Source organism: Pongo abelii, chromosome 10 (genome assembly GCF_028885655.2).
Source record: "Pongo abelii isolate AG06213 chromosome 10, NHGRI_mPonAbe1-v2.0_pri, whole genome shotgun sequence".
Lineage (NCBI taxonomy): Eukaryota > Metazoa > Chordata > Mammalia > Primates > Hominidae > Pongo > Pongo abelii.
Window position 1 is genome coordinate 37,695,177 of NC_071995.2, and position 27,914 is coordinate 37,723,090.

Here is a 27,914-nt window from a genome sequence, read left to right on the forward strand (position 1 = left end):
CAGGCTAGAGTGCAGTGGCACAATCCCAACTCACTGCAACCTCCACCGAGTAGCTGGGATTAAAGGCGCATGCCACCATGCCCAGCTAATTTTTGTATTTTTAGTAGCGACGGGGTTTCACCATATTAGTCAGGCTGGTCTTGAACTCCTGACTTCGTGATCCACCCGCCTCGGCCTCCCAAAGTGCTGGCATTACAGGCATGAGCCATCGTGCCTGGCCCTCCCTGCTGCCTTCTAAGAAACAGCAAAATCTGGGAAACTTCTGAAGCGATGGCACCTGGGAGATGCTGAGCAAGGCACCAATCATGGATGCATTGGCCATCAGAATGCAGGTGGCATGGGAGGGTTTTTTTTTTTTTTAATCCCACTACTCCCCACCTGATATCACCTCTCTGAATAAGAGGTTAATCGGAATACTTTTCATTTTATATACTCATAAAAATAAATAAAAATAAACACCTGTGGCCATGATAAAAGGAAATATGGTCTTTTCCTTTAGTGCCACTTGTTTTTGTAACCAGCTGTTAAGAAAAACACAGCAGTAAATCTAAACTGAGAAATGACATGGGCCATCAAACAAGCTACATGTCTATTCTCATGTCTATTCTCTAGCTACATGTCTATTTCATCTCTATATATAAGAAATATTTTCCCCCATTGGTTAAATACGCCACATGCTTTTTCTTATTACACCAACAGCAGAAGGCAATTCAGACAAGACAGTCTTAAAAGCAAATCAGTTACAAATACGAGAAGAAACAAGACATGCATTGCTGTCTCCCATCCACAAGCTGAATGACAAGGAAGAATTGGGCAATCATAGGCGTCAGGACTAAACTGATAGGTAATGCGATTATGTGTTGCCTCTAAACCAAGGGCAGATCAGGGATTGTTCCCTGGACCTAACACTGCAGTATGTTTCGGGAGAAATCTCCAAATTGTGGAAGACCTGTCAAGCTCATTTTCTCTAATACAGTTACCAACGGCCAGTCCCAGGACACATATTTTCCTCACCTAATCCCAAGAGGCATAATTAGGTCTTGAGACAGGACATCAAAACCAACTCTACAACCTTACCTCCCAATTGCTTGGTAGCTCTGACAGTGAAAGTGGACAAAATGTACCCAGTCCTCAGATTGATTTCCTCTAATATCAGGCCGTTTGCTCTGGTTACTGAAGACACAACCACACACATCCTCCTCAATCTTCCATACCTCTCACTACCACCTTTGGCTCTATCTTCCAATCATAAAGGATCTTTCAAAGTCTTAAAAGCAAGTAATTTTTTAAATAAAGGCTAATCACCTATTTGGCTTTCCAAAGGCCCCTGATAATTGAGCTAAGACTCTTGAAGCTACTCTCAAGAGTGTAACTTTAGAGTTTAACATTTCCATAGTACTCACTAAATCTCTTAGTCTTTCTCTCCCTCTCTCCTTTCTCTTCCAGTTTATACCCCTCTGTGTTTCTTCCATTCATCAGTCATAGTCATATTAGTTGTAATACTTTAGAAGTAAATATCAAAATGCTTTAAGCTTTAAATGAAAAAACTGAATTTTTAAGACCCCTGTGGCTTTCAAATAACCTTTTTCTCCTGGAAGAGTGTTACCTACAATAGAAAAATTTCTGCACATTCTTCTGTTCATTCTCCTTCCCAATGCTCCCATTTATGTAACCCACAAGCATTTACTAAATAAATATCTACTATGTGCCAGAGGCTATAACAGATCCTGGGATAAACACAAAAACATGGTCGCTGTCCTTAAGGAACTCTTATCTCATAAGAGACCAGAGTAACCAGGAGGTTACATGTACCAGTTAACCTTCTGTACTACTACTTAATACTCATTAAACCACCATGAAGTGGATAAAGCTGAGAAACCTAGGGCTCAGAAGGGGTTAATTTGTATAAATTCATAAAACTCACTAGTATAAATTTAAAAATTTGTACTAATTATAAGTATACATAACTATAACTTATACTGATTATAAGTATAAATAACTATAATTTATACTGATTATAAGTATAAATATCCTTTTACACTATTCCATTGAGGCAGGTGCATGGTAGATATGTTAAAACTAAAATGAAAGAGCAGATAACATTTACTGTATACTACCATGTGCCAGGCACTGTTCCAAGAGTTTTATACAGTTTGTCTTATGATTCTGCGAGACAGGTGTTTTTTTTAATAACCTGAAAATAAGTTTAATCTATTAAAAGGAGTAAATGGCATAACATTTCTTTAAGACATAAAGCTCAAAAGGGGGACAGGTAAAACACTAAGTACAAAAGTATAGACAGTTCTCACTCAAAAGAAGAAAAAAATTGCTTGGTAGGATCTGAACACTTCCTCAACATCTAAACTGAAAAGGATGATGCAAACACTGTTTAATTAGACCACTTTATTTTAACTGCTCTCTCTAAAACCTCAACATCATATATTAAAAGGAATTACAAGTTAGAAGAAATTGCAGCTGACCAGTCACTCAACTCTTTGTGGGGAGAACTGTCAATTTTTCAAAAGACCTTTTTTTTACTTTTTGAAGCCAATCATCATAATGGCTACCTTTTGAGGAAAGTAACCATTACCTCAACAGCTGCTGCAGCTCCAAAGCTCTACAGAAGTGGGATTTGGGGGAGTTAGTCTAGCTGTAGAAAAGCTAGGGGTCTTGGTCTTGTCTTGGAGCTGTGTTAATACAAAAAGCACAGTATGTATATTGCATGTTACAGATCAATAAACATGGCAAGACTTTCTAAAAATGCTTTTTATTCACACTTTACTGAAGATTAAGAAACCTCAAAAACACCAACGTGTGGTAGGGGTGTAGCAGGGGAGACACAAAAGAAGAGACAGGAAGGGGCTGGGACCCTAAGCTCCAGAAGAGGTATGTGATAAAATGAGTGGGATAATAAATTCCTTGGTGAAGTATGTTTTTTAACAACAAAAAAATTGAAGATGAATGTTTATCCTAGCATGGTAAAATGTGTGGTATGAAGGCAGCACCCACTGGTTTTGAGAGTCTATTAATCTGTGAATATCTGATCTCACTCAATTACAACTAAAGAAATAATTTCTAGTTTTCAGAAATTTGAAAATTTACCAAAAATGTGCTTTAAGAGCACAAGATTATTTGCAAGTCAATCACCTCAAGAACACTAAATAATTGGTTTTCTTCAGAGGAATCATGCAAATGGCAGAATGAATCATTTAAACAGTCAGGAGAGAACTGAGGTGCTTCAGAGGGTGCCAGGGGCATGTGGCTTTCAGAGTGGTCATCTTCGTACTTTACAAACTCTCTCTGTAAAAAGAACATAAAATAATGTTCTTGATTTCATAACAAAAGACCTAAAATATATCCAAAAAAAGTGAATTTGATAATGTAAAAGTCAGAAGCCAAAAGTAATCAAATAGAATAACTCAGGTGTTGTCAGTGAGCCAACCAACATCTACTGAACTCTCATAGAAGTTACAAAAGAAGAGACACTGTCTTCCTCTTTAGTAATTTGCAATCTTGAGGATCTTAGATGATTTATTCCATTTCAGGGGACAAATTCTCTGGCAGCTTTGATGAAACCATTTCTCAATTGTAATCAATAAAGAAGCCTGAGAATTTTAGAATCATGCGGGACTAGAGAAGCCCTTCAGTCAGGCTCTGAATACAAGGAAGACTTCTTCATCTCCTCAACAAAGGTCACCCTGTACCTTACACTGACCGCCTCCCTGTATAGACTTTGTAAACTCTCTCCTAGCATTCTCTGTAAGGAGTCTGTCTCACTGTTGGTCAGCTCTAAGAGTGGATCAACGGCAATAATGCAAATATATTTAAAATGTAAAATATACGGAGATATACATATTATAAATACATTTCCTATGAATTTTAACTTTTCTTCATTTTTAACAGCATTCCAGTATCTTAAAGTTATTTTTAATATTAGCTCTGTTATCAAGCGTAACAGCCATTTAGCTTGCTCTGGGCTCCCTGGATTTGACAAGCACAGAGCTGAAGGACTGAGCACTTGATTGCACCCCAGTGGAGACCTTCTGGGCCCACTTTTCAACCTGACAAGGCATCCTACTAAACCATGTTTGTTTGTTTGTTTTTATTGGCCAAATTTCAGAGATTATTTGTCATCAGTATCCCCCACAAGATTAAAGTTTATTTTGCTCACTTATTTTGCTTATTAACACAAAGAAAATGTTCTTCAAATATATTCAATGAAAGAGGAGTATGCCAAATGCTTTATACGCAGAATTTTCCTAATCTACTCACCAAGAAATGCTTTCAAAGAAAAAACAAGAGATTAGTTTAATAAGGCATATTTCTAGTGAACACACAAAAGTTCCTAGTAATCATCAGACTCTTTTCTAAATGCTTCCAAATCTTCATTAATAATATTTTATAATTTTGCTAGAAACTAGTCATGTTTATTCATCTTAATTCCTAGAATTCATTCCCTTTTTAACAATTAAGGCACTATTTGCTCATATGGCTTATCTCTGGGTATCTTATCTTCATGACTGCTTAAAAATAAAGAAAAATTTACTGACAGTGGCTTTGAGTTTATGTCTATAAATCATTTTGAGTTAGATTCAGTAGCCAGATGTTCACTTAAAGCAAATAAAAGGTAACTATTAACCACTGCAGTAGCTATCCATAGGCAAAGTTTTAATGCTTATTAATAACTATAATTCTGTATTCTTAATATATATACATGTTTATTTGAAATGCATATTTACAAACTAAAATTTTGAAAATAATCCAGACTCTAATGATCTCTTGCACAGATGAATAAATAACTGCATAATTACCAAACAAATGTTAACAAAGTCATGTGTTTCTTTTGCAACATTCATGACTTCCTTAATCAGGTTATAAACCTTTTTCAAAAAAGGGTTCTTACCTCCCCAGCCTGAAGAACTATTCATTCATAATAAATAAAGTCCTTTAGATTTGTCTATTTTATATTATCTATGAAAAAGTAAACAAAGCCACTGCCTCAGAATCTTTAGTAAGATATTCTTAGTAAAGATGTGCACATGCAGATACAATCATGCATTGCTTAGCCACGGAGATACATTCTCAGGAACACATTTTGCAAACTTCATAGAGTGTCCTTACACTAACCAAAATGGTACAGCCTACTACGTACCTAAGCTATATGCTATAGCCTACTGCTCCTAGGCTACAAACCTGTACAGCATGTTATTGTAATAAATACTGTAGGCAACTGTAACACATGGTATTTGTGTATAAACATGGCTAAACATAGAAAAAGTACAGTAAAAATGCAGTACTATAATCTTATGGGACCACCATCCTATATGCAGTCATCCTCCACTGAAATGTCATTATGTGGCACATGGCTGAACTTTATGTTGTGTAAAATAAGACCCTTGAATTCCACTTTATGCACTGTAATTTGTACAGTGGGTCAAAAATAGAGTATCCTCACTCACTTGAATGTCATTAGATTCTTTATAATTTACTTATGTTGACACTATTGTTAAAACTTTATTCTACAGGATAAGGAGGAAATCTAAAATTAAAAGCTTATCGCTAGACTTTTTTGCTGTGTTTTTGCAAACTATTATAAAATGCTGTACTTCAATTAAAGTTGAAATTGGCCAACTACTGGCAACAAAGAATAATGGCATGTCACATATTTGATGCATTAAATTCCCTTTCTTTTTGTACAATCCTAAATTTCAAGGTTCAAATTATGAACTATGAAAATTTCAAAATGTCTTTCTCTCCTTAACCAAGAACTATAAAGGTGAAATGAGGTAACTAACTCATTTGTACTCATACTATCTAATATGCAAATTACAGTCCTACAGAGGTTTTAATTATACATGTGCCAGGAAAACTTAATTCAGGACAGTCTGGTTTTGTTCACCAATCCAAAATATGTTGATGTCTGTCTCCAACAGAGATAAAATGGGAACAAAAATTCACATTAATTACAACAATAACGGCTAATATTTTCTGAGCATGTACTAAGCAGCAGAAATTATGTTAAGCTTTTAACAGAAAATAGTTTATCAATTAATCCATACAATAACTCTATGAATTAGGTTTTTGTAAAACCTGACTTGCCAGCTCCAGGTAGACCTCATCAACCTTCCTCTGCACGACTGTGTCTTACATATTTTTCTATTACTGTCTGTATTAATGACATATGAGTATCACTATGGGCAGTAATAGAAGTGTCATAGAGAAAGGTATAATAAGGTCTGTCTGGGATGGCAAGAATGGTTTCACAAGTATAGAGGGTTTATCGGGTTTGTAAGATTAAAAACTAGAACAGTAAGCCAGGAAATGTGGCTCAAGCCAAGTCTTCACAGCATAATTTAATTATTTTGTTTGACAATGTAAGTTTCCACATTTATTTGAAGCACTCATATTCAAATATAAGCTTAAAATGCAATATTAAGACCAGTGTTTTAATAATCACAATTTGGACTGGTGAGAGTGCCACTCCATTTGCTATGAAGAGTCGCAGATTGGCTTCACTTGAAACGTAACCCCATCCAGAATTAAAATCTGCATCATTTAAAAGGATCAGATCAACCTCAAGATTATGGTACTTATTTTTTAAATTCCATATATGTAATACCATCTTCAAAAACTTATCACATCATTATACACTTACACATGTTTTTTGTCCCCTAAATTTATAATCAGACCATAATGAAAAATAAAATGTGTCTTATTTTTTGAATCCCAAGCCACAATGTGCCTGGCCCGATATAGATGCTCAATAGCTACTTAGTGAAATGTATTATAGAATCTGAAACGTGGATTGGCTGCTAAGAAGAGAATAAGAGGAGATTTCAAATTCTGTATCTCCATTCTCCAGGAGAAAGACTCACTAAAGTTTGAAAACTTGAGTCATCAGACAGAAGATGTGAAGGTCAGAGAAAACTGATCAAGCCTCTTTACAGTCTGGGTGAACTACGACTCCAATGCCTTTCCACTCCTGCTTTAATTCCAGGTTCAAACACAAAGATGCAACTGTGTGAATCAGTAATCCCTCTTCCCACAAATCTGTCTGCCAGGAAAGAGAGGAGACATTAGAGTATTATTAACATGTGGAAAAGATATATCCCATGTAATAAGTTTGCATTTCTGTTGATTCCACTGTCACATCTAAGTGTAATTACTCCAAGTTCATCCTTGAGAGTCTGTCAGATCATTTTTCAGACACAAATCAACTTTCGTTTGTTTAGGCTCCCTAGATACATGGAGAGACCCATTTCATTGCAGGCACTGAAAACAATGTTAGACTTAAAAGTCTTAATTGAAGTTAAAAATAATACCTATTTTCTCCCAACCACTTTAAAAAGTTTGAAACCATAGAGTAGTATCAGAAGCAACCCTAGAGAACATTTAATTACTTCCATCCACTACACAAATTTCCTATAACATCCTTGATCCAATCTCAGCTCAAAATTATTCCTTAGGATTATACTGTTTTAGTTGTTATCTATAGATTAAATATTTATTGGATGCCTGCTGTGTACCAGGCACTACACTATGCAATGATGGAACAGCAATAAACAAAACAGAAAAATTAAAATCTGCCTTCATGGAGATTACACTCTAGTGGAGAGAAAACAATCAGTAAGTAACACAACCATTAAGTGTTTTGGCTAGTGAAAACTGCTATAGAGAAAAATAAAGCAGGGAAAACCAGTGATGGGGGCTGCAATTTTAAGCCGAATGATCAAGGAAGACCCCGCTAAGAAGAGATGCTTGAGGAAACACAAGAGAGAAAGGGAAAGAGTGCTCCAGGTATCTGGGGAGAGGTTTCCCAGCAGAGGAAACCGCCCACAAAAAGGCCTGGAAGGATGTCTATTGTGTTCCTAGAGGCGGGGGCAGCTGGAAAAGGAGGGAAGGGAAAGCAGCAGGAAATCAAGTCAAAGAAGTGCGGATGAGGCAAGATCCCATGGGGTGCTGCAGACCACTAGCGTTTACTCTGAGGTGGGGAGCTAATCAGGGGCTTTGGGCAGAGAAGTGGCATAGTCTGATTTATATTTTAAATGAATCATTCTGGCTCTCCTGTATAAAAAGAAAGCAGAGGGGTCAAGAAAAAGGCAGGGTGAACACGTAGCAGACTCTTGAAATACTCCAAGTGAGAGATGGGTGGCATTTGGGATCAGGGTGATTGCAGTGGAAGTGATAAGAAACAGTTTTCAGTTATAATTAGGGCCTAGATTCAAAGGATTTCCTAGCTGACTGGATAAGGGGCACATGAGGTAGTCAAGGACAACTCCAAGGCTTTTGGTGCAAGCCCCAGGAGGAATGCTCTGACCTGGTAAGCGGGAGATGGTGGACAAAACAGGGAAGTCGGGTGCAAGCATCTGGAGATCAGGAGACAGGTCTGGGCTGAAATCTGGATTTGGGAGTTCTCAGCAACACAGAAGGTATTCCAAGCCATAGACAAGATGAGATCCCCAAAGGAGTAAATGTAGAAGAGGAGAGCTCTGAGGCTGGCCCAAGTTAAGACGTCTGGGAGATGAAGAGGAATCTGCAAAGGAGATGGGGGAAAGAGCAGCCTACAGAAAAAGCTGGGAGAATATGGTGTCCAAAAGCCAAAGAAAGTGGCCCATAAAGACATGATTTACTTGTGTCAAATGCCTTTGGTAGGACAAGTAGGACTGACGACAGTCCTTGCACTGAGCAACACAGAGGGCACAGTAAAGTTGACAAGAGCAATGCCAGTGGAGTGGTAAGGACGAGAGCCTGTCTGGATAGGGTTCAGAAAAAAAGGGAAGAGAGGAACTACAGAGAAGGAATATAGGCAACTGTTTTATGTAAAATAAAGGAGACAAACAGGATAGTAACTGAAAGATAAAGTGGGACAGAAATAGAAATTTTTAAGACTGCAAAAATAACAGCATGTGTCCATGCTTACAGGAATAACCCAGAAGGAGAAATTTTATGAGACAAAAGAGAAAGAGCTGGAATGACAGCTTTGAATAGGAGACAGGGAGAGGCCTTAGCCAGTTCATCTATAGAAACAGGAAGAAGACAGCATCTGTGCAAGGCCCAGGCAGGAACAGCTGAGGAAACCCAAAAGAGAGGAGGGAGTGTGGGATGGGAGCCCATAGAAGCTCTCATTCTCAGCCATAAAGTAAGCAAGACACTTTCCTGAGATACATACAATAGTAAGATCCCAGAAATGTACTTCATATATCATGAGACCTTGCTAATTCATGCAATGAGTTAAAAATCTGGGGGAAAAAATTCACCCACAAAAATACACCAATCGCTATTATATGATTAAATTGCAACATTTTTGTCATTATTTCCTAAAAATGTCCTTCCATAGAATAAGAAGTAAAGTCTAATTTGGAAAAAAGTATCTTGCTACAGTGTTTTGTTATGTGTCTGTCTGTGCCTTTTAAAACAAAAATCTGAATGGGAAGTAAAACAATGATCTAAAAGGAAGAGTAAAAAAATAAAATGTAAAGGCCCTGTGCTATATGTAAACTAAGCATACACCTCTATTCCTTCTTCCAAACTCTATGTCCAGCTGTAATTTTTTAGGTAGTTGCAATCAATATGTCCATACAACTAGGTTCTATTCTTTGGGCTTAATATTTGCAGGATATATGTATCTAAGGTCTACACGTTTTTGTGTTTAATGTCAATGTGATGTGGTCTAACTAATTATTTCCCAATCACTAGGCACTTGGAGGTTCCTCCTAGCTTTTTAAAATTACATATTGCATACCTATAAATACCTTTAAACAAAATGAGTTTTTCTTTATTTCCTTATATTACAATCCCTCAAGTGAAATTTCCAGATCAAACAATTATTAGCAACTTTACAAATGAACTGCAAGAGCACAGTATATAATACATATTAGTAATTCAAAATAAACTTGTTGAATGAAGAAAAATGAATGAAGCATGTTAAACATGTCAGCTTTTTATCCAGAATATTCTCTATAGAAAATTATTCCAATTTATTTTACAAGCAGAAAATCATATTTTCCGAGGGAACAACTTAGCCTGAGTTTTGCTTAGTTTTTTGTTTTTTTTTTGTTTGTTTGTTTTTTTCTTGAGATGGAGTCTCGCTCTATCGCCCAGGCTGGAGTGCAGTGGCACGATCTCAGCTCACTGCAAGCTCCACCTCCCAGGTTCATGCCATTCTCCTGCCTCAGCCTCCTGGGTAGCCCGCCACCATGCCCGGCTAATGTTTCTTTTTTTTTTTTTGTATTTTTGGGGTTTCACCATGTTAGCCAGGATGGTCTCGATCTCCTGACCTCATGATCCACCCACCTCAGCCTCCCAAAGTGATGGGATTACAGGTGTGAGCCACCGTGCCCAGCCAGCCCTGAGTTTTTAATTTGCTAATTTAGTAAGTATGGTGTTCTCTTAATTTTCACCTCTAATTAGTAACAAGGTTTAACACTTTCTGAAGAGTCTATTTACTAACTGTATTTTTCTTGTTGTATACAGTCTATTCAGTATAATTTGAGGACAAATATATTTTCTTTTAAGTAAATAAATTTACCATAATATTTTTCCAATCTGTTGCCTTGCTTTTAAAATCTCTGCTTTGAGGTTTTAAAAATTATAATAAAAGATGTCATCAATATAGATAAGAAAAAACACTCCATTAATTAAAAAAAAATTAGAGACTCTTAAACCAATATACTAGAGAATGAGACCTAAATTTCATTTACATTATTTTAAATTCATATTCCTATTTCCTCTTCTCAGTTACTTCTTTCTTTTCCCTCTTATTTGCTCAATACTAAACTCTTCCAAACAGTTGGATCTATCACCGGAATTCTGATTCTGTTCCATTCATCCTATACTGGTTTTAATAATATATATAGTATACCCTATATATTATATATATATATTCTTTGCATTAATCTCTTCTGTCTATAACTACTGTCTTACTACTGTTCCCTCAATCTGATTACAGTCATTTTGTGAAATTCTAGAAAGTATCGTCTTGGGATTTTCATTGCTAGCACATTAAATACTAATACTAATTTACGAAACATTATGGTGACTATATTTAGCTTTCACAATCAAAAACTGGATTTATCATATAATAGAAAGGTGGGGCGTACACTGGTTCTTGATCAGAAATCTGGGTTTAAATCTCAGCACTGTTACTAACAGTGCTAATTTCCCTGCACTTCCTTTAATCCATAAACTAAGGAAAATACCAATGTTCCTACTTACTGAGGTGAATGCAAACATATACACACATAGGCATAAAGAATGAGCTTTGTTTTAGAGTCTACTTTTTATAATGCCTCTGTCAAGCTGCTAAAAAGCATTATATCACAGGAAATGAAGATAATATATTTTCACAAAGAATGTATTCTAGGGAACAAAATGACATACTCCTAGAAGTAAAATCTAGTATTTTATTAGAATTTCCAAAAAGCTTACTCTTAAGGGGCATGACAAATGACTCCAACAGTTTTAGTTTTGTGTGTGTTTAGCAAAAACAAATAGGACTACATCAAACTTAAAAACTGTACATCAAAAGACACAATAAACAGTGAAAAAGCAACCAATGGAATGAAAGAAAACATTTGCAAATCATATATCTGATAGGAGGTTAATATTCAGAATACATAAGGAACTTCTACAACTCAATAGCAACTGCAATAAACCAATTAAAAGTAGGTAAGGGACTTGAAAATACAATAAACAATTTTCCAAAGAAGATATACAAATGTACAAGTGGCCAACAAGCCTATGAAAAAATGTTCCACATCACTAATCATAAGAGAAATGTAAATCAAAACCACCATATCACTTCATATCCATTAGGATGGCCACTGTCAAAAGAACAGAAAATAACAAATGTTGGTGAGAATACTGAGAAATTGGAACCCTGTATACTGCTGGTAGCAATGTAAAATGCAGCCACTATGGAAAATGGGATAGAGGTTCCTCAAAAAATTAGAACTACTACATGGTCCAGCAATCTCAATTCTGGGTATATATCCAAAATAATTCAAAGAAGGACCTCAAAGAGATGTATGCACTCCATCTTCATTGCAGCATTATCCACAACAGCCAAGAGGGAGAGGCAACTCAAAGGTCCATCAACAGATGAATGGATAGATTAAATGCCCTATATATGTGTATATATGTGTATATATATGTATATATGTGTATATATGTATATATGTGTATATATGTATATATGCGTATATGTGTATTTTTATGTGTGTGTATATATATATTTATATATGTGTGTGTGTATATATACACACACACACATATACACAATGGAATATTATGCAGCCTTTAAAAAGAAGGAAATTCTATCATATGCTACACCATGATGAACCTCAAGTGAAGTAAGCCAACAAAGGACAAATATTGCATAATTCCACTTATATGAAGTATCCAAAGCAGTAAAAATCATAGAAACAGAAGGTAGAAAGGTGGGTTGCCAAGGGATAGGGAAGAGAGGCTGGGGAATTTGTGTTTAATAGATACAGTGTTTCAGTTTTGCAAGATGAAAATGTTCTAGAGATGTGTTGTGCAACAATGTGAATATACCTAACAATACTGAACTGTACACCTTAAAATGGGTAAGAGTATAAATGTAATGTGTTCTTTACCACAATAAAAAAATAAATATATACTAAAACAAAAGTAATATCCACATGACATATCATGGTAAAAAACAATTATGCTAGTTTCAGGGAGGAGTGAGTGAGTGAGTGAGTGTCACAGACTGGTTGAGCACAGGCTGGGAAGTCAGACCTCTTGGGTTTGAACTCTGGCCCCACCCAGTAGCTTTGTGATCATGAGAAAGTCACTTCAACTTTTTCTGCCTAAATATCCTTATCTTAAAATAAAGGTAACTGTATTATCCCCCGGGTTATTATAAAGACTATGTGAATTAGCATGTGCAAAATGTTTAGAAGTATAAGCATTCAACAAGTCTTAGGTACTACATCCAGGGCGTTGACCGCTAAGCTGATGGCCAATCCACACCTTGCCAAGAGGATGGACTGCCTAGACTCCTCCCAGTGCAGCGGCAGGATGGCGCTAAAATCAGAACACTGGTGCCATTGCTCGCTGGTGACCAGCTGTCATGGTGCTTGGCCCTACTGTGAAACGATGCTCCTGCCATGTGGCCTTGGACACATGCTGCAGACTGCACCATTTCAAATGGTGGCCTTTAATAAAAGGCCTAACCAGAAAGCATGTAGTACTCTCAACTTGAGTTTAGAAGTACCTGCAAAACTTTTTTCTCTCTTTCTACAACCAGAGAAATTAAATTTTACATGAGGGAAAAGTTTGAGGCTTTTCTGGTGAGTATGAATTTTCCTCCTGACAATGGAAGTTTTGATACTATTAGAAATAGGTGCTATTAGAAGTGTTGCTTCTATTTATTGACTCTGATGGGTCACACGAAAAAGGTAAAGAAATGGAAAAAGGTGTAGACAAGAAAAATGTACAAAGGAGCCAAGCATAATATGAGAAAAAGAAAATCAGACTCAGGTGATTTTGGGTAAAGATAGCAACGACTGCTTGCTATTTCAGTTCTCTTAGCAGTTTCTACATCATTAAAGGTGTTCAAAAAGATGTTAGTGTGAAGTCAGTTAACTTTGAGTGTGTTCTTACTTTAAGTTTATAATCCATAAGAGGGCAAAATGGATGAATGAAAAAGCACAATGTTTTCCAAGGAAGTCACAAGAGGGCAAAATGGATGAATGAAAAAGCACAATGTTTTCCAAGGAAGTCACGTGAACAATTTCACATAACTCACGTTAACAGACTTACGTTATCTTGCTGACAACTCACTTGAAGAGGGTGTTGCTATACTACTAGGCAAACACAACTAGATCATAATCCTCACTATAACTGCAATGTCAGTCCCTATGCTGCCAGACAGAAAAGGGGAGGGAACAAAGCTGTTAATGTGTATAAAACAAGGAAATACAAGAAGTCAAAGGAGCCTTTATTTTATGTGTCAGTTTCATACCAGTAGGGAGCATAAATCCAATACAGAATTCCTGCCTTTAAAAACAACCAAAAAGACAGAAATTGGGGAGTAGTGGAAAAAAACAAATTTGAGCACCTCCCCCCAAAACTGTATTTTATCTGATTAACTATTTGAAAATTAGGAGCTTCCGCCCAACTATGCTTACCTTAAATGACATTCTTTGTTGACATTGATCTCAACATTGCATTTTTTTGATCAAACAAGATTTTACATTTCATTTGCACTGAGGAAGAATTCAAAGTGCTGTTTGAAAAAAAAGTGGTATTTTTAAAAGTATTACTCAACAGGCCATAATATACTAATTACAAGCTGCAATTTACAGCTACAAATTGTGTTCGAGTAGAGGGAGTCCTGAAAGAGGCTGACACCGGAAAAACTGATGTAAATCTAAGATTAATTCAACGAATCCAGTGCTGTATAAATTAGTATGTCAATTCTCAGGAAAGATTTTGAATACTGGTGACTATCAAATTTAGAGACTTCTTCATATTCCCCACACAGGCCCTAAATCACCACAGTAGAATAAATGCCAACACCAGGGAGAAAGGGCTAATGGGTATGCTTTTTCACTGTCTGTGTACCTGCTAATAGTGTTAACAGTACTATGCTCTTGTTACTTTGTCTTTTCTAGACAATTTCTTGTGTGTTATGCATGGGAGATACACGATCATAGAAAATAAATAAAGCAAATGAGCAAACTCATACTCTTCAATCCTGTTGTAACTAACCACACTTAAAAACCTTGATTATAGGTACAATACTGCTAAACAAACACCTGAAAATGGGATTGTGTGTAAAGAACATACAAAAGAAGATTAACCCTGTGCCGGGCGTGGTGGCTCACGCCTGTAATCCCAGCACTTTGGAAGGCTGAGGCAGGCAGATCACCTGAGATCAGGAGTTCGAGACCAGCTTGGCCAACATGGTGAAACCCTGTCTCTACCAAAAATATAAAAATTAGCTGGGTGTGGTGGGCAGGCGCCTGTAATCCCAGCTACTCAGGAGGCTGAGGCAGGAGAATCGCTTGAACCTGGGAGGTGAGGGTTGCAGTGAGCTGAGATCTCGCCACTGTGCTTCAGCCTGGGCGACAAGAGTGAAGCTCCATCTCAGACAAACAAACAAACAAACAAACAAACAAAAAAAGATTAACCCTGTTAGAATACAATCATTTCTGGGATGGAAAATGTATGTCCTACTTGAAACTCGACTGTTCACGTTTAAAAAGTTCAGATGGTCATGGTAGCAGGCAGCAACAATGGAGAAAGTCTAGTGTCAGGACTCAAGTGGAAGCGAAAAATAAACTAGAGGAACCAAAGATGCCTCCGGTGAACCAATAAAAAAAAAGAAAAGAAAACCCAAAATAATGCCCTATTTTTAATGGGCACTCAGTAATTTTTTTACAATCAGTCAAGAAAACAGAACCCTTAAATCAAAACAAATACACATATCCCTGACTTCTGATACTTAACGTCTTTTACTATATAATTCATTTAATACCCATTAATAACTACACTCTACTCCTTGCTATCATCGCCTTTGTCAAAGGTTTCTGCTGAAGGGTCCACTGACTCCTCCCATATCAGTAATTCATGGTCACATGCTGTGCTTTACCCATCCTGTAGTAGCCATCTCAGCAAAGGATTGCTAATACCCAAAGGCTTAAGAAAGAAGGTAAAAGAACTTAAAAGCATAATGGGAAAACAAAAACTCTCATATCTCAGATTTCAGAGATGTTAAATCTGATTACATTATTTACTGTTAAAAACCTCTAAAAGCTCTCCAAATAAACCATATTCAGCCTAATCCCCCCAAAACATTCCAGTCTCATGACCACCCCATCACCACCCTCACTCACCTATGCTTCAAATACTACTTTGATTTTTCTGTGCCTTTACACCAGCTATTAACTCCACCCTAAATGCCCAGTAGGGTAACAGAGCAAAAGACTCAAGGTTTTTTGTTTTTTTTTTAATCCTGTCTCTGTAATCAGTGACCTTGCCATTTAACTGTTTCCACACCCAACAAAAGGAGACCCATTTCTCAGACTCAGGAAGATTAAATGAGGTAATATGTGTAAAGTACTACCACCAGGTCTCAAACATACTAAAGCGCTAAATAAGCACTTTTCTGGCTACATCTACATCATCTGTTGAACACCTACTCACTCTTCAAACCCTACTTTGAATATCCCACTGTAGAACTTTCCTCAATCCTGTGTTCTATTTTTTCCCCTAAAAGAATCAACTGACCACTTAACTCTTCTGTGTGCCATCTGGCACTACAGAGAAATGTCTCTTTTAATTGCTTGTTTATGTATCTTTCTACTCCATTATAAAATGAACACCTCCAGGGTGGGATTTTTATCTAATTACTGCCTGCCTCATATCTGACAGGATCAATAATGGAAGCTTAATTAGCAAGTGTTGAATAGATAACGATTTCATTAAACCATTACAACCAAAACCTTTAGATGGCCTTTCAAATATTTTGATAATGCACTATTTTTGTGTTTTGAAAAGAACAATCCCACCTTAAAGTGCTACCCGACCAGCAATGGAATTTGGATTTTTTTTTCGTTTTTGCTCACCATTCATTTATTCAACAAGTATCTCCTATGTGGCAGGAATGTATCAGTGAACAAAATGAGCAGAAATCCCTGACCCACATGGGCCTTATATTTTACCACAGGTAAACGTGTGGAGGAAAGAAGTTCTTACAGCAAACTTGTCTGAAAAAGGTATCAAAAGCCACATTTTGTTATTCATCAACATTTCCTAAATATCATAAGGACAAAACAACAAATTCCTGACTACACATAAAATTTAACTACTTAAAAAAAAATGGCATAAAATTAACCCAGATTTAGTGTACCAAACAAGCAAACTGATTTAATGTCCCTCAAAAAATGCTCATGTTAGGAACCCATTTCCTTGCAGCTTAAAAAAAAAAAAAAAGTGATTTTTCTTTGTAAGTTTTCATGATTTTATGTGTATAATTACATGCTTTGCATAGATCCTAATTTTAATCCTAATTTGAAGTGGATTTATTTCATTATTGTTTTGTTTTGAATGCGGCCTATTATTTCAAAGCCTGTTTATGATCTTAAAACATTCTTCATTTTGTAAATGAAGAGGGCTTTTACGAAACTGCCTCAGGGCTTCTATTCTGAGAGGTATGTTTCTGGAAGTGAGATGGGCCACACCAGAACTGAATGGAGAACATACCTAAACTGGGCTTCTCTGTTGAACCAACCAGCCCAGAGACCACATAATGAGGCTGCAAGACAGAGGCCTCCACAGCTCTTGCACACCAACACTTCCAATCTGATGTCCTGCTTTGTCCTCTATTGCTGCTTCCACCTATTCCCCAAGGATGCCCTATGCTTTCCTTCCTTTACCCATTTTACCCCTTCCTTAGAACATCCTTTCCTTGTTTCTATTAAAATACTGACATGTCAACATACCATTTCCATTGGTAAGAGCTTCTGGCTTCCCTCTGTTGGAGATAACTGTACCCCCTCTGAATTCATCACCCATCTCTGATAACCTATCTTATAAAGCTTAGTAAGTTCTACGTTGCTTTTGTCCCACCTTGCTACATTTATTAAGGATAATACATTCTCCTCACTATTCAGCTCACAACATCTGGAAGGGGACCTTACACAGAACAGGGCTCAATTTGCAGGTCAGATAAAAAGAGTAAACATAATACCCCAAATTTTAACCAATACTTGCCATAGCAAAACACTAGGAAGCTTCATTTAGACAGCTCTGCAAAGCATGATTCAATTTCAAAATTACAGAAAAGATTCAGGTTGACAGAACAATTCTTGCTACCTAAAATGATGTTATTTCTATGTCAGAAGCAACAAAAAAGGTCCAGATGTCCCAAGCAGACAATGCTGAGAAAGAATCGTGGTCACTTAAACAGCAGGTTATTTGTTGAAGGGTCCTGAAGGCACAAGTAGTTTCCACACAAAGAGGTTTCATTTCAGCTGGATTTTTTGGTCACTTTGGACATTTTTGTGCCAACTTAATACGTTACTGAGAGCTTTGCCCTACCTTTGCTAATTAACAGTACAATAAACAGCAAAAGGAAGGTCACTACTGACAAACTTTGAATATAAAGTGCAGTGAGCTGGGTTTTAGGCTCATGGTTCCCGCATGTGAAGTTGAATATATGGCCTTTGCTTCCCTTCAGAACCCACAGAGAAAGGGTGAAAAGCACAAACATCAAACAAGTGGTGAATACACAGATCAGCAGCAGCCCCAGGTTTAAAGCGCTTTCATCAAGCCCCAGCCATAGGGAAGAAATACTTCAACAGCACCCTAAGGGAAACAAAAAACTGAATTATGAAACGAAACATTAAAAAAGCATCAGCGGTGTGTCTTAGAAAAATTACTAGTGAGATTTAAGTCACAACCCCCCACTTTCCCTCAAAAGTGCTTTCTAATAATACAGAGCACATTCCAAATAGCTTCCCTCTGCCAAAAACTTGCCAATTGTACCTCCCCTGCTCAGCAACCAGAGTAAAAAAATTCAATGCCAGGAGAACCTTAATGCCTTCATTTTTGAAGTAAATTCCAAACATTTATCTTGCTGGGCATTTATCCACAGGAGGAGTAGCTCCTAAATGAATTAAGGAAGTGAATATGACCTTTAATAGATAATTTGGTTCCCAACTGGAAAGCAGGAGAGGCAAAACAAAGAGGAGAATGGATAAAAAAGGATTCAAATGAAAAAGTTGGAAAAACAGAGGAGAAAGGAATTTACTTGGGAAAAGAATGAAAGCTGAAAGGCAATAGAAAAAGCATTAAAGCAAAAGGAGATGCCATCTAAAGACAAATGCTAGATAAGGAAAGAGGGCAGGGGTAGCTAATAAACCTTTCAGAGTCCAGAATTACTTAACCCTAAATATTATCTCACTGTAACTTGACGACGGTCTAGGTTCTAGGCTGGGAGCCCCAGAAAAGGAAAGGGGCTAGCAGTGGAGAGGCAAGGTGGTACAGTGCAGGAAAGCAGAGATCCTCATAAGCTCAAGAAGCAGCATCAGGTTAGGCTGGATCAAGGAAAGAGCTGGTGCTCAGCTAGGTTCCTGGAAGTGCTGAGAGGCAACAACCACTCGGACTGACTGGTCCGTGGGCTATCCAAGATTCCACGTGGGCTCGAGGGAGACTACAGTGACACCCCCACCCCGACCCTCCCACCTCCCGGGAGAGCCTTGGAGGCTGGACCAACAAACAGATGGGCTCTGGAGGCCAGAGAAGTGGAGGATTCTCTGATCCGGGGAGACCAGACGGGGACCCTGATGGGCAAGAGGCACGCAACACCCAGGGTCAAGGGCGGTGACACTGGGATCCCGGGCGCCCTTCACGGAGCCCGAACTCACCGATGCCGAGTCCCACGACCAGGCGGCCAGCGAGCAGTGTCTCCTTGTTGTTGGCCGCGGCCAGCACCGCGGAGCCGGCGGTGAAGAGGGCACTGGCCAGGAGGATGGCAGCGCGACGGCCGAAGACACCGTTGAGGGCGCCTCCGGCCAGCGCCGAGACGGCAGCAGCCCCCACCGTGCTGGACACCAGCAGCTCCTGCCACAGTGCGTCCAGACTGAGCTGTCGCTTGAGCAGCAGCATGGCCCCTGACACCACCCCGGTGTCATAGCCAAACAGGAAGCCGCCCAGCGCGGAGAAGACGGCCACCACGTACACGAAGGCGGGGGTCTCGTCCTGCTGGAACTGCCGCCGCGCCGCGCGCTCCAGGTCCCCGACGCCGCCGCCGCCCGCGCCCGCTCTCTGCAGGCTGGTGCTCGATTCGGCGGCCGCCAGGAGGCTGCACTCCCCGGCCGCGCTCGCCGCGTCCGGCTCCTGCTGCTTCCTGCGCCGCTCGCCCATCAGGCTGCTCAGGCTCCGCAGCGTGTACTCCACATTCTCGCTCGCCTTGCGGGACATAGGGCAGGGGCCCGGGGCTGCCCGGGGGGACGCGGCTCCGCGGGCCGACAGTCTCGGCGAGCTGGACAGCCCGAGCCGGCGGGAGCAACCGCCGCTGCCGCCGCTTTCTTCCTCCCGGCTTCCGCTCCGGCTGCCACGGCAGCAGCCGCCGCCACGGCCGCTTCGGGGAGAAAGTTGCTGCCCGCCGCGCTCCGACGCTGCGGAGTTGGAGCCCGGCGGGTCTCTCCACACATACGCCCCGCGCCTGCCGAGCTGGCGCTGCGGAGCCGGCGGGGGGCGGGAGGCGGGAGGCGGGACCGCGGGTCACGTGCAACCCTGGGCCGGCGGGGCGGGGCCCAGGAAACGTCCCGCCCCCTCCTTGGGCGGGGCCAGGCTCAGCCCGCCCCGGACCCCTAAACCCCGCCCTCCTGGTGGGTGCGACCTCTGACCTAGGCTCCCTCATTTAGGGCTCTGGCAACTGTATGGAATTAACCGTGCCTTCCAAGCTGCAGCGGTGGAGCAAGCCAATGTGGCAATGCCATCAGGCAACAGGCTTCCAGACGGGAAGCCACCCAGAATGTTTGCCCTGTTTGGAGAGCAGGGAGAGAGCACCTAAACCAGCCTGACTGTCCTTCCAGCAGCCTAGAGAGAGGGCTGGAAAAAATATCCTAGAATAGGACCTAGCAAGTACCCTTCCTTTTATAGTATTGTGACATTACCCAGCGTGGTCTACTTCCCTGGCATTAAATGTGTTTGTTCTGGAGCAATTCAGGGCTGCATGCTCCCATTTCTATAGGTAGTTTCCACTCTCATCGCCAGTCCCTCCTCAATTTATGCTTATTTTAAAGGAATGGTACATTTGATTCTTTGAGGACAGAGATAACATATCTCTATGGTGAATCCCAAACCTCCTTCCATGGATCCCCGACCTGTAAAAGAAAATTCACATATATGCATTCCACTCATGTAACGGATAATTCCCAGAGATAGAAAGAAAACTCAAGACCCTGATTTGTGATTCGGCAGGCAGTCTCCACTTCCCTGCCCCAACATGCTAACCAAAAGGTAGGATAGCTTCTCTCCTGAGAATCCCCACTGTTGCCCTCCATGAAGCACTGTTTTAACAGCCTCATTTACTTGAAACAAAGCAAAGATAACGTTATTTGCAACCGATTTTTTAAACTGTTGAGTGAATTAACAGTTGTTGGTTCATTTGGGGGTTTTTTCCTCCTTTAATTTAAATGTTTTTAAATTATACAGTTGCGCATCAGGGGCTAAAGATGGTTTTTTTGTTTTTGTTTTGTTTTGTTTTTATTTGAGACAGATTCTCGCTCTGTCGCCCAGGCTGGAGTGCAGTGGCGCTATCTCGGCATACTGCAGCCTCCGCCTCCCAGGTTCAAGCGATTCTCCTGCCTCAGCCTTCCTAGCAGCTGGGACTGCTAAGGATGTTTTGTGCCTCTGATTTGCTTTCATTCTTCAGGCTGAGGGCAAAAAGTCAAGCATCATAGGATTCTATTCCTACAATTCCACTGCTCTTTTATTTCCCTTATTTGAGCAAAAGCTTTCTTAGCCTGGGGCCTATTTTTCATGCAGCTAAAACTTTTTTCCTTTTAGACAAAAGGATTTTGTCATTCCTGTTTCAGTAAAAACTTACATTAGAATTTGTCAAAACTGCTTTCGTTTTGATTATCAGTCACGATTATCTCTACAATATAGTACTTTCCTTGCCAGCAACAAGGAAAAATAAACTAATGAACCCAGAGGGCTTAACTATTTAAATTTTATCGTCTGGCTTTAAAGCAAGGCTCTACCGTCATTCCCAGGGATCAGTTAAACAGAGAGAGCCTTTAGATCTGCAGCAATGAACTCCTTAATATTCAGACCTTGGACAATATTGCAGGTGAGAGCGCGCCTTTTCCGCGGCATGCTACGGTATAGTAAAACTGCGCCCCCTGGTGGTGAGCCAATTCCCACGGCTTCTGAAGAGAAGGGCTCCGCAGATGAGAAGCATCTGGTTCTTTGACAGTTCCCTCTTGCTGAGATGAAAATAAACTACTTTTTGTCTCAGCTGGTGCAGTGAACATCTTGGTTCCTGAGCATCCCTTGCTTGAAATTCAGCTTTGGGGTCATAGAACAAGAAACTGCTTAAAAATTTCTGTTCCATATTAGGACAGTTATGTATCTGCGGTCAGGTTACATTTGAAAAGAAATGTGACGTGAAAAAAAAGGCATCGGAGGCCGGGCGCGGTGGCTCACGCCTGTAATCACAGCACTTTGGGAGGTTAAGGCGGGTGGATCACGAGGTCAGGAGTTCAAGACCAGCCTGGCCAAGGTGGTGAAACCGTGTCTCTACTAAAAATACAAAAGTTAGCCGGGCATGGTGGCACGCGCCTGTAATCCCAGCAACTCGGGAGGCTGAGGCAGAGTATTGCTTGAACCCGGGAGGTGGAGGTTGCAGTGAGCCGAGATCGTGCCACTGCAATCCAGCCTGGGCGACAGAGCTAGATTCCGTCTCAAAAAAAAAAAAAAAAAAAAAAAAAAGCTTCGGAGAGTTAAACAGAATTCTTCTCAGCCTCGAGAGGGAGCCCAGTTCAACTTAGCATCAGCGCGTGAGTCTAATATGGAGTTCCCCAAAGTCGGTCCCAGCTGCGATTTATGATGAACTGGAAAACCCATGGGCTGAGAATCAAAAGAGATGAATATCAACACCACCATTGTTTTACCGTAGAACTTTCCACAAACCACAGGATTAGCTTCTGCTTCGCTTTTTTTTTTTTCTCATTTGAAGAGCAGATAATGGTGCAGCAACTACTCATTGACGAGAGTAAGTGTTAAAGGGTATTTTTGAAATATAATTAATTGCTATTGCAGGGCAAATTTAATTACAAGAGTCATTATTGGTTTGCAGTGAGTTCTATAGTTCCAGCTTTGAGGATATTTGCTTTACAACCTCCAGTAACATGTTCCAAAGCAGTCTAACAATAAAGAAAGGCCAAAAGCCCCTTCTCAATCATCTTTCCCACCATAACAGACCCCTTTCGCCAGAGATAACCACCTCTACCACTTTGAAATGTATCTTTCCAAAACTTTCTCTATGCATTTATATGCATATGTATGTACATGGTATATGTACATATATGTACAATATATGTATTGTTGTTTTATTTGTTTGTTTTTGAATGTTTTGGTTGCAAGAGATAGAAATCGAGATCAAACTGGTTTAAGCCAAAATAATGGGAAAGAGGGAGTATTTATTGGCTATTGTCTCTGAAAACTCTCTAATAAGTTGGCGTCAAGTGCAGTTGGTTAAAGGACTGAAAACACCAGGATGTCACACAGACGTCCATTTCTCCACTCTGCTTCTTACTCCTTAGGCTCCATTCTTAAATTTTATGTGGTGCTCAAAGGGCTATAGCAAACTCCAAGTCCTATACCTGAGATAGTTTGGATACTTCTCCCCACCAAAATCGCATGTTGAGATGTAATCCCCCATGTTGAAGTTGAGGCCTGAGGAGACTTGTTTACATCCTGGGGGTGGATCCCAAATGAATGGCTTGGGTCATCTCCTTGGCGATAAATGAGCTCCTTTTGAGTTCACAGGAGATCTGGTCCTTTGCTTTCACCGTGTGATGTGCCTGCTCCCCCTTTGCCTTCCACCATGATTGTAAGCTTCCTGAGACCTTTCCACAAGCAGATGCCAGTGCTGTGCTTTCTGTACAGCCTGCAGAACCGTGAGCCAATTAAACCTCTTTTCTTATAAAATATCCAGTCTCAGATATTTCTTTATAGCAAGAACAGCCTAATATAATATCCTTCTCCACTCATGTCTGAAAGGACAGAAAAAGAGCCTCTTTCTCCAAAGCCCTAGCAAATTTATATTGTATCTAATTGGATTTGTCAGTTGTAGTCCCATTCCTGACCCAGTTACTGCGGCTGGGAGATTATAGTTTGGTGATCAGGCTGGGGCCAATCAACACCCACATCATGAGCTGTGAGTGAAGATAAATTACATGGGCTTAGACTATAGGAGGTTTTCCCACAAGAAATTTGATGTACTATTTTGCCAGAAGTCAGGCGAATAAATGCTGGCAATGAAACCAATATATTTGAGTTGCCATAAGTAATTAGTAAGTTAACATGGCATAAAAGCCAAGTAAACCATTTCAAGAAGGAAGAACTGGCTAAGAGAATCAATTATATTACACAGAGATCAAAGAGAATGAAAACTCATGGAAAATCTTTGAATTTTATTATAGAAAGTCAATGAAAGGACAGATGCAGTGGCTCATGCTTGTAATACCAGCACTTTGGCAGGCCGAGGTGAGTGGATCATCTGAGGTGAGGAGTTCAAGACCAGCCTGGCTAACATTGTGAAACCCCATCTCAACTAAAAATATAAAAATTAGCTGGGTGTGGTGGTGCACCCCTGTAATCCCAGCTACGTGGGAGACTGAGGTAGGAGAATCATTTGAACCCAGGAGGCGGAGGTTGCAGTGAGTCGAGATTGCACCACTGCACTACAGCCTGGGCAACAGAGAGACTCTGTCTCAAAAAAAAAAAAAAAAAAAGAGAAAGTCAATGAACGGTGACTGTGAAGAATCAAAATGTTATTTTGATGGTATTATCTTCACAAAGCCTAGTAATGCCAGAATCCCATCATTTTGATTATTCCTCCTCTCTGTATGTATAATAAGCAATAGCAGCATCAGAAGAAAGATACTGTATTATTAATTAGTACAAAGGTAAAGTATGAGTCCTATGGCTTAGTTATGGGGTATAAGATACTTGGGTATTTAGTACTTCCCGCAAGAAACTTTGACTTGCTGTAAGGAGGAGGAGGAAAAAGCTGAAAGGAAGGAGACAAGAATGGAGGGAAATAAGAAAAGATGGTCAGCATACCCCAATGGCCAGTGCCCTGTCTAGATCTGCCACTACAGAGAGACAAGGAGCAGGAAGCACAAGAAAGCATGAGGGATGGATGACCTTTTAACATACACTGACCCTGCCCACTAGTAACAATGACCCGATCACCAATACAGCCTGTGACACATCATTATATCATCTCCTCCTCCTTTGGGTAGGGAGAGTTGCAATGCCTCTTTCCCCTCAGAGACTTTTAAGAGAGCAATTTTAATTAAGATGAAATTAGTGGAAATATCAAACATAGGCTGCATTTTCTGTAAGTCTCTTGCTAAATGTAATAAAAGAAAGAGTAGCTTAAAAAGTTATCAGGATCAAGGGAAAGGGTGTGGATGGGGATTAGGTATGACATGAATTTATTTAGATGCTGAAGTGAAAAGAAATAGTCAATTCAAGAGCTGGAATGATTGATAGGACAAAGTCCCAAAGAAGGCAGAAAGGATATGAGCAAGAACATATGGCGTGAGGCAAGGCTAGCCTAGCCATAGGGAGGAGGAGAGACACTTCCTCCTCTGAGAAAAAAAGGCAAGGAAACAAAAAAAAATCATCATAAGAAAGAAGATGATATTAATAACAAGAATAGGGAAAGAGTTCTGTTAAACGGGTAATTGTGTGTGTTTGGGGGTGAGGGGTGGAGTGAGCCTAGATGTAGTCACAAAGACTCCACTTCATGTCTTCACTATGCTACTTCCTTGACTGTGTAACCTTGGGCAACTTATTCTCTATAAGCTTCAGTTTTCTCTTCTGTAACTGGGAATAATAATACGGTATTCATAATTGGATGATTTCAATTCTAACAGGTAATCCACATTCAAACTGTCCTAAACACTACAGAAATATATGGCATGAATCTGAATGGCCAGCTGTTGGGCAACATTGGGAATGGTATGATCAGCTTTTTCTAAAAATGTTATGAAGGAGCCAGGTTCTATCACTTTCTCTACTCTGCTATTCTTAGCATATTGGGTTTGCCCTCCACTGGCTTCCCCCAAAGTGGCAAGAGGACTTCAGCATTTTCAGATATCATAAGTTTCCAATGTATACACATAAAGATAGTACCTAGTTCCTATCCTCAAATGTAATGTATTTCAGCTAGTAAAATATCCACATGACCAAATATAAAAGTAACTAATAATACATAGCACAATGTACTAAATGATTGCTACAGGAAAAAAAAAAAAAAAAACCAGAGTAGTTGAATTTTGGTTGTGGAGTGTCAAAATATTCTTTATTGACCCAGATGAATACCTACAAATGATCAAAGTTAAAAAGAAACAAAAAAGAAAACCCAACTTGACTTGTCAATTCAAGGAATGCTCTCATTAAGCAGGATTGAGTGATCTGAAATAAGAACAATGGTAAGTATTTGTTTCAAAGTAGACTCACTAATAAAACTAACAACTCACTTTATTTCACTGAGATGTGATTAATTTGGTTTGAGACTGGTTCTTCAGGCAGTTTCAATGTTTGAGCTAGTTAGTGGAAAATAATTTTATTTTTATTTATTTATTTATTAAATTTTGAACCAGGGTCTTTCTTTGTATTCCAGGCTTGAGTACAGCGGTGCCATCACAGCTTACTGCATCCTTGACCTACTAGGTTCAAGCGATCCTTCCACCTCAACCTCCCTCCTGCTTTAGCATCCCAAAGTGCTGGGATTACAGGCGTGAGCCACCAGGCCCAGGTGGAAAATACCTTTTAAATTGAACTTGTAACATGATGAGCTCCTTACTGATCACTCTGTTTTAAACAATTTTATATATTTTGTTTTGCATTTTGAATCCAAATTGTAAACTCAATTGTAACACTCACCCTGTCAGAAATTGTTAAGTACAGTAGGCATGGTACCACTGTGACCTTACTTAACCAAATTGAATGAATTTATCAAGTTAAAACTAAGCAAAATATGCAGCTGAAACAATCAACATGTATTTTATAATTGGCTAATGAGTGGAGTTACATAAATTAATAAATTCCTCTTTCCTTATACTCTCAACTCAGAAAAACCAAAAACTTTTAATTTGATAAAACAAATTGTGTAACTCATTGTCCATATAATGTTGCATGGCATGAACAAACACTGTTTGGAAAGATACTTTTGTCTTCCCAGTCAGTAGTACTTACACATGCAAAATAAAATGATCATTTAAATTAACTTGTGCAAAAAACATTTCAGCAAGAGTGGCCAACCTCAATATATCCAAAAGCATGCTATTGTAATTTCCCTCCAGATTCTCTCTCACAATTTTTATAATGTTGATATGGGTTGGCTCTGTGTTCCCACCCACATCTCATCTCATAATGTAATCCCCTCATGTTGAGGGAGGGACCTGTAATCCCCACATGTCAAAGGAGGGAGGTGATTGGATCATAGGGGCAGTTTCTCCCATGCTGTTCTCATGAAAGTGAGTTCTGATGAGATCTGATGCCTTTATAAGTGTTTAGAAATTCCTCCTTCATGTTTCTTTTTCCTGCCACCTTGTGAAGAGGTGCTTGCTTCCCTTTCTGCCATGACGGTAAGTTTCCTGAGGCCTCCCTAGCCATGCAGAATGGTGAGTCAATTAAACCTCCTTTGTTTATAAATTACACAGCCTCCGGTAGTATCTTTATAGCAATGTGAAAACAGACTAATACAAATGTATACCATGGAACATTTTTATACCTAGAATACACTGAACCACCTTTGGGTAATGCTGAAGTTGCTTTCACATTTGATTTTCATGCTAAGAGTCAATAAATGTGAGACAGAGATCTTTTGGAGCATTCAATACTCTCTTCCTGTGATTTTCTTAAACTGGGAATTCTTTTAGAAAACTTATCTTCATAGATGCAATTAGAGAGGTTTGATCTACAACTTGGCCTGCAATTAAAGAAGAGTGTCCTTAGTAAATGAGAGCAAGGCCTGTGTTTGCTTTGTTTAACACTAAAGCCCTTGAGGCCAGCTAGCACAGTGCTGCCGCATGTAGGGGCTGCCGCATGTAGGGGCTCAAATATTTATTCCAAGAACATATTAATGAATTAATGAATGGTAACAGTCTGTGTGGACTCTGATTGACATG

General features: G+C 39.5%; 1 protein-coding gene across 2 annotated transcripts in view; it reads right to left on the minus strand.

The window, feature by feature from the left end:
• Nucleotides 1-20,235, minus strand: part of SLC2A13 (solute carrier family 2 member 13) — a 355,260-nt gene extending 335,025 nt beyond the window's left edge. Inside the window, exon 1 of one of the 2 annotated variants that reach the window (XM_002823104.6) lies at nucleotides 19,401-20,235. In XM_002823104.6, coding sequence (XP_002823150.5) covers nucleotides 19,401-19,956 — 556 coding nt within the window. In that variant the 5' untranslated portion in view covers nucleotides 19,957-20,235. The remainder of the gene's footprint in view (nucleotides 1-19,400) is intronic. The other variant, XM_054527120.2, reaches the window with a different exon arrangement.
• Nucleotides 20,236-27,914: the final 7,679 nt, after the last annotated feature.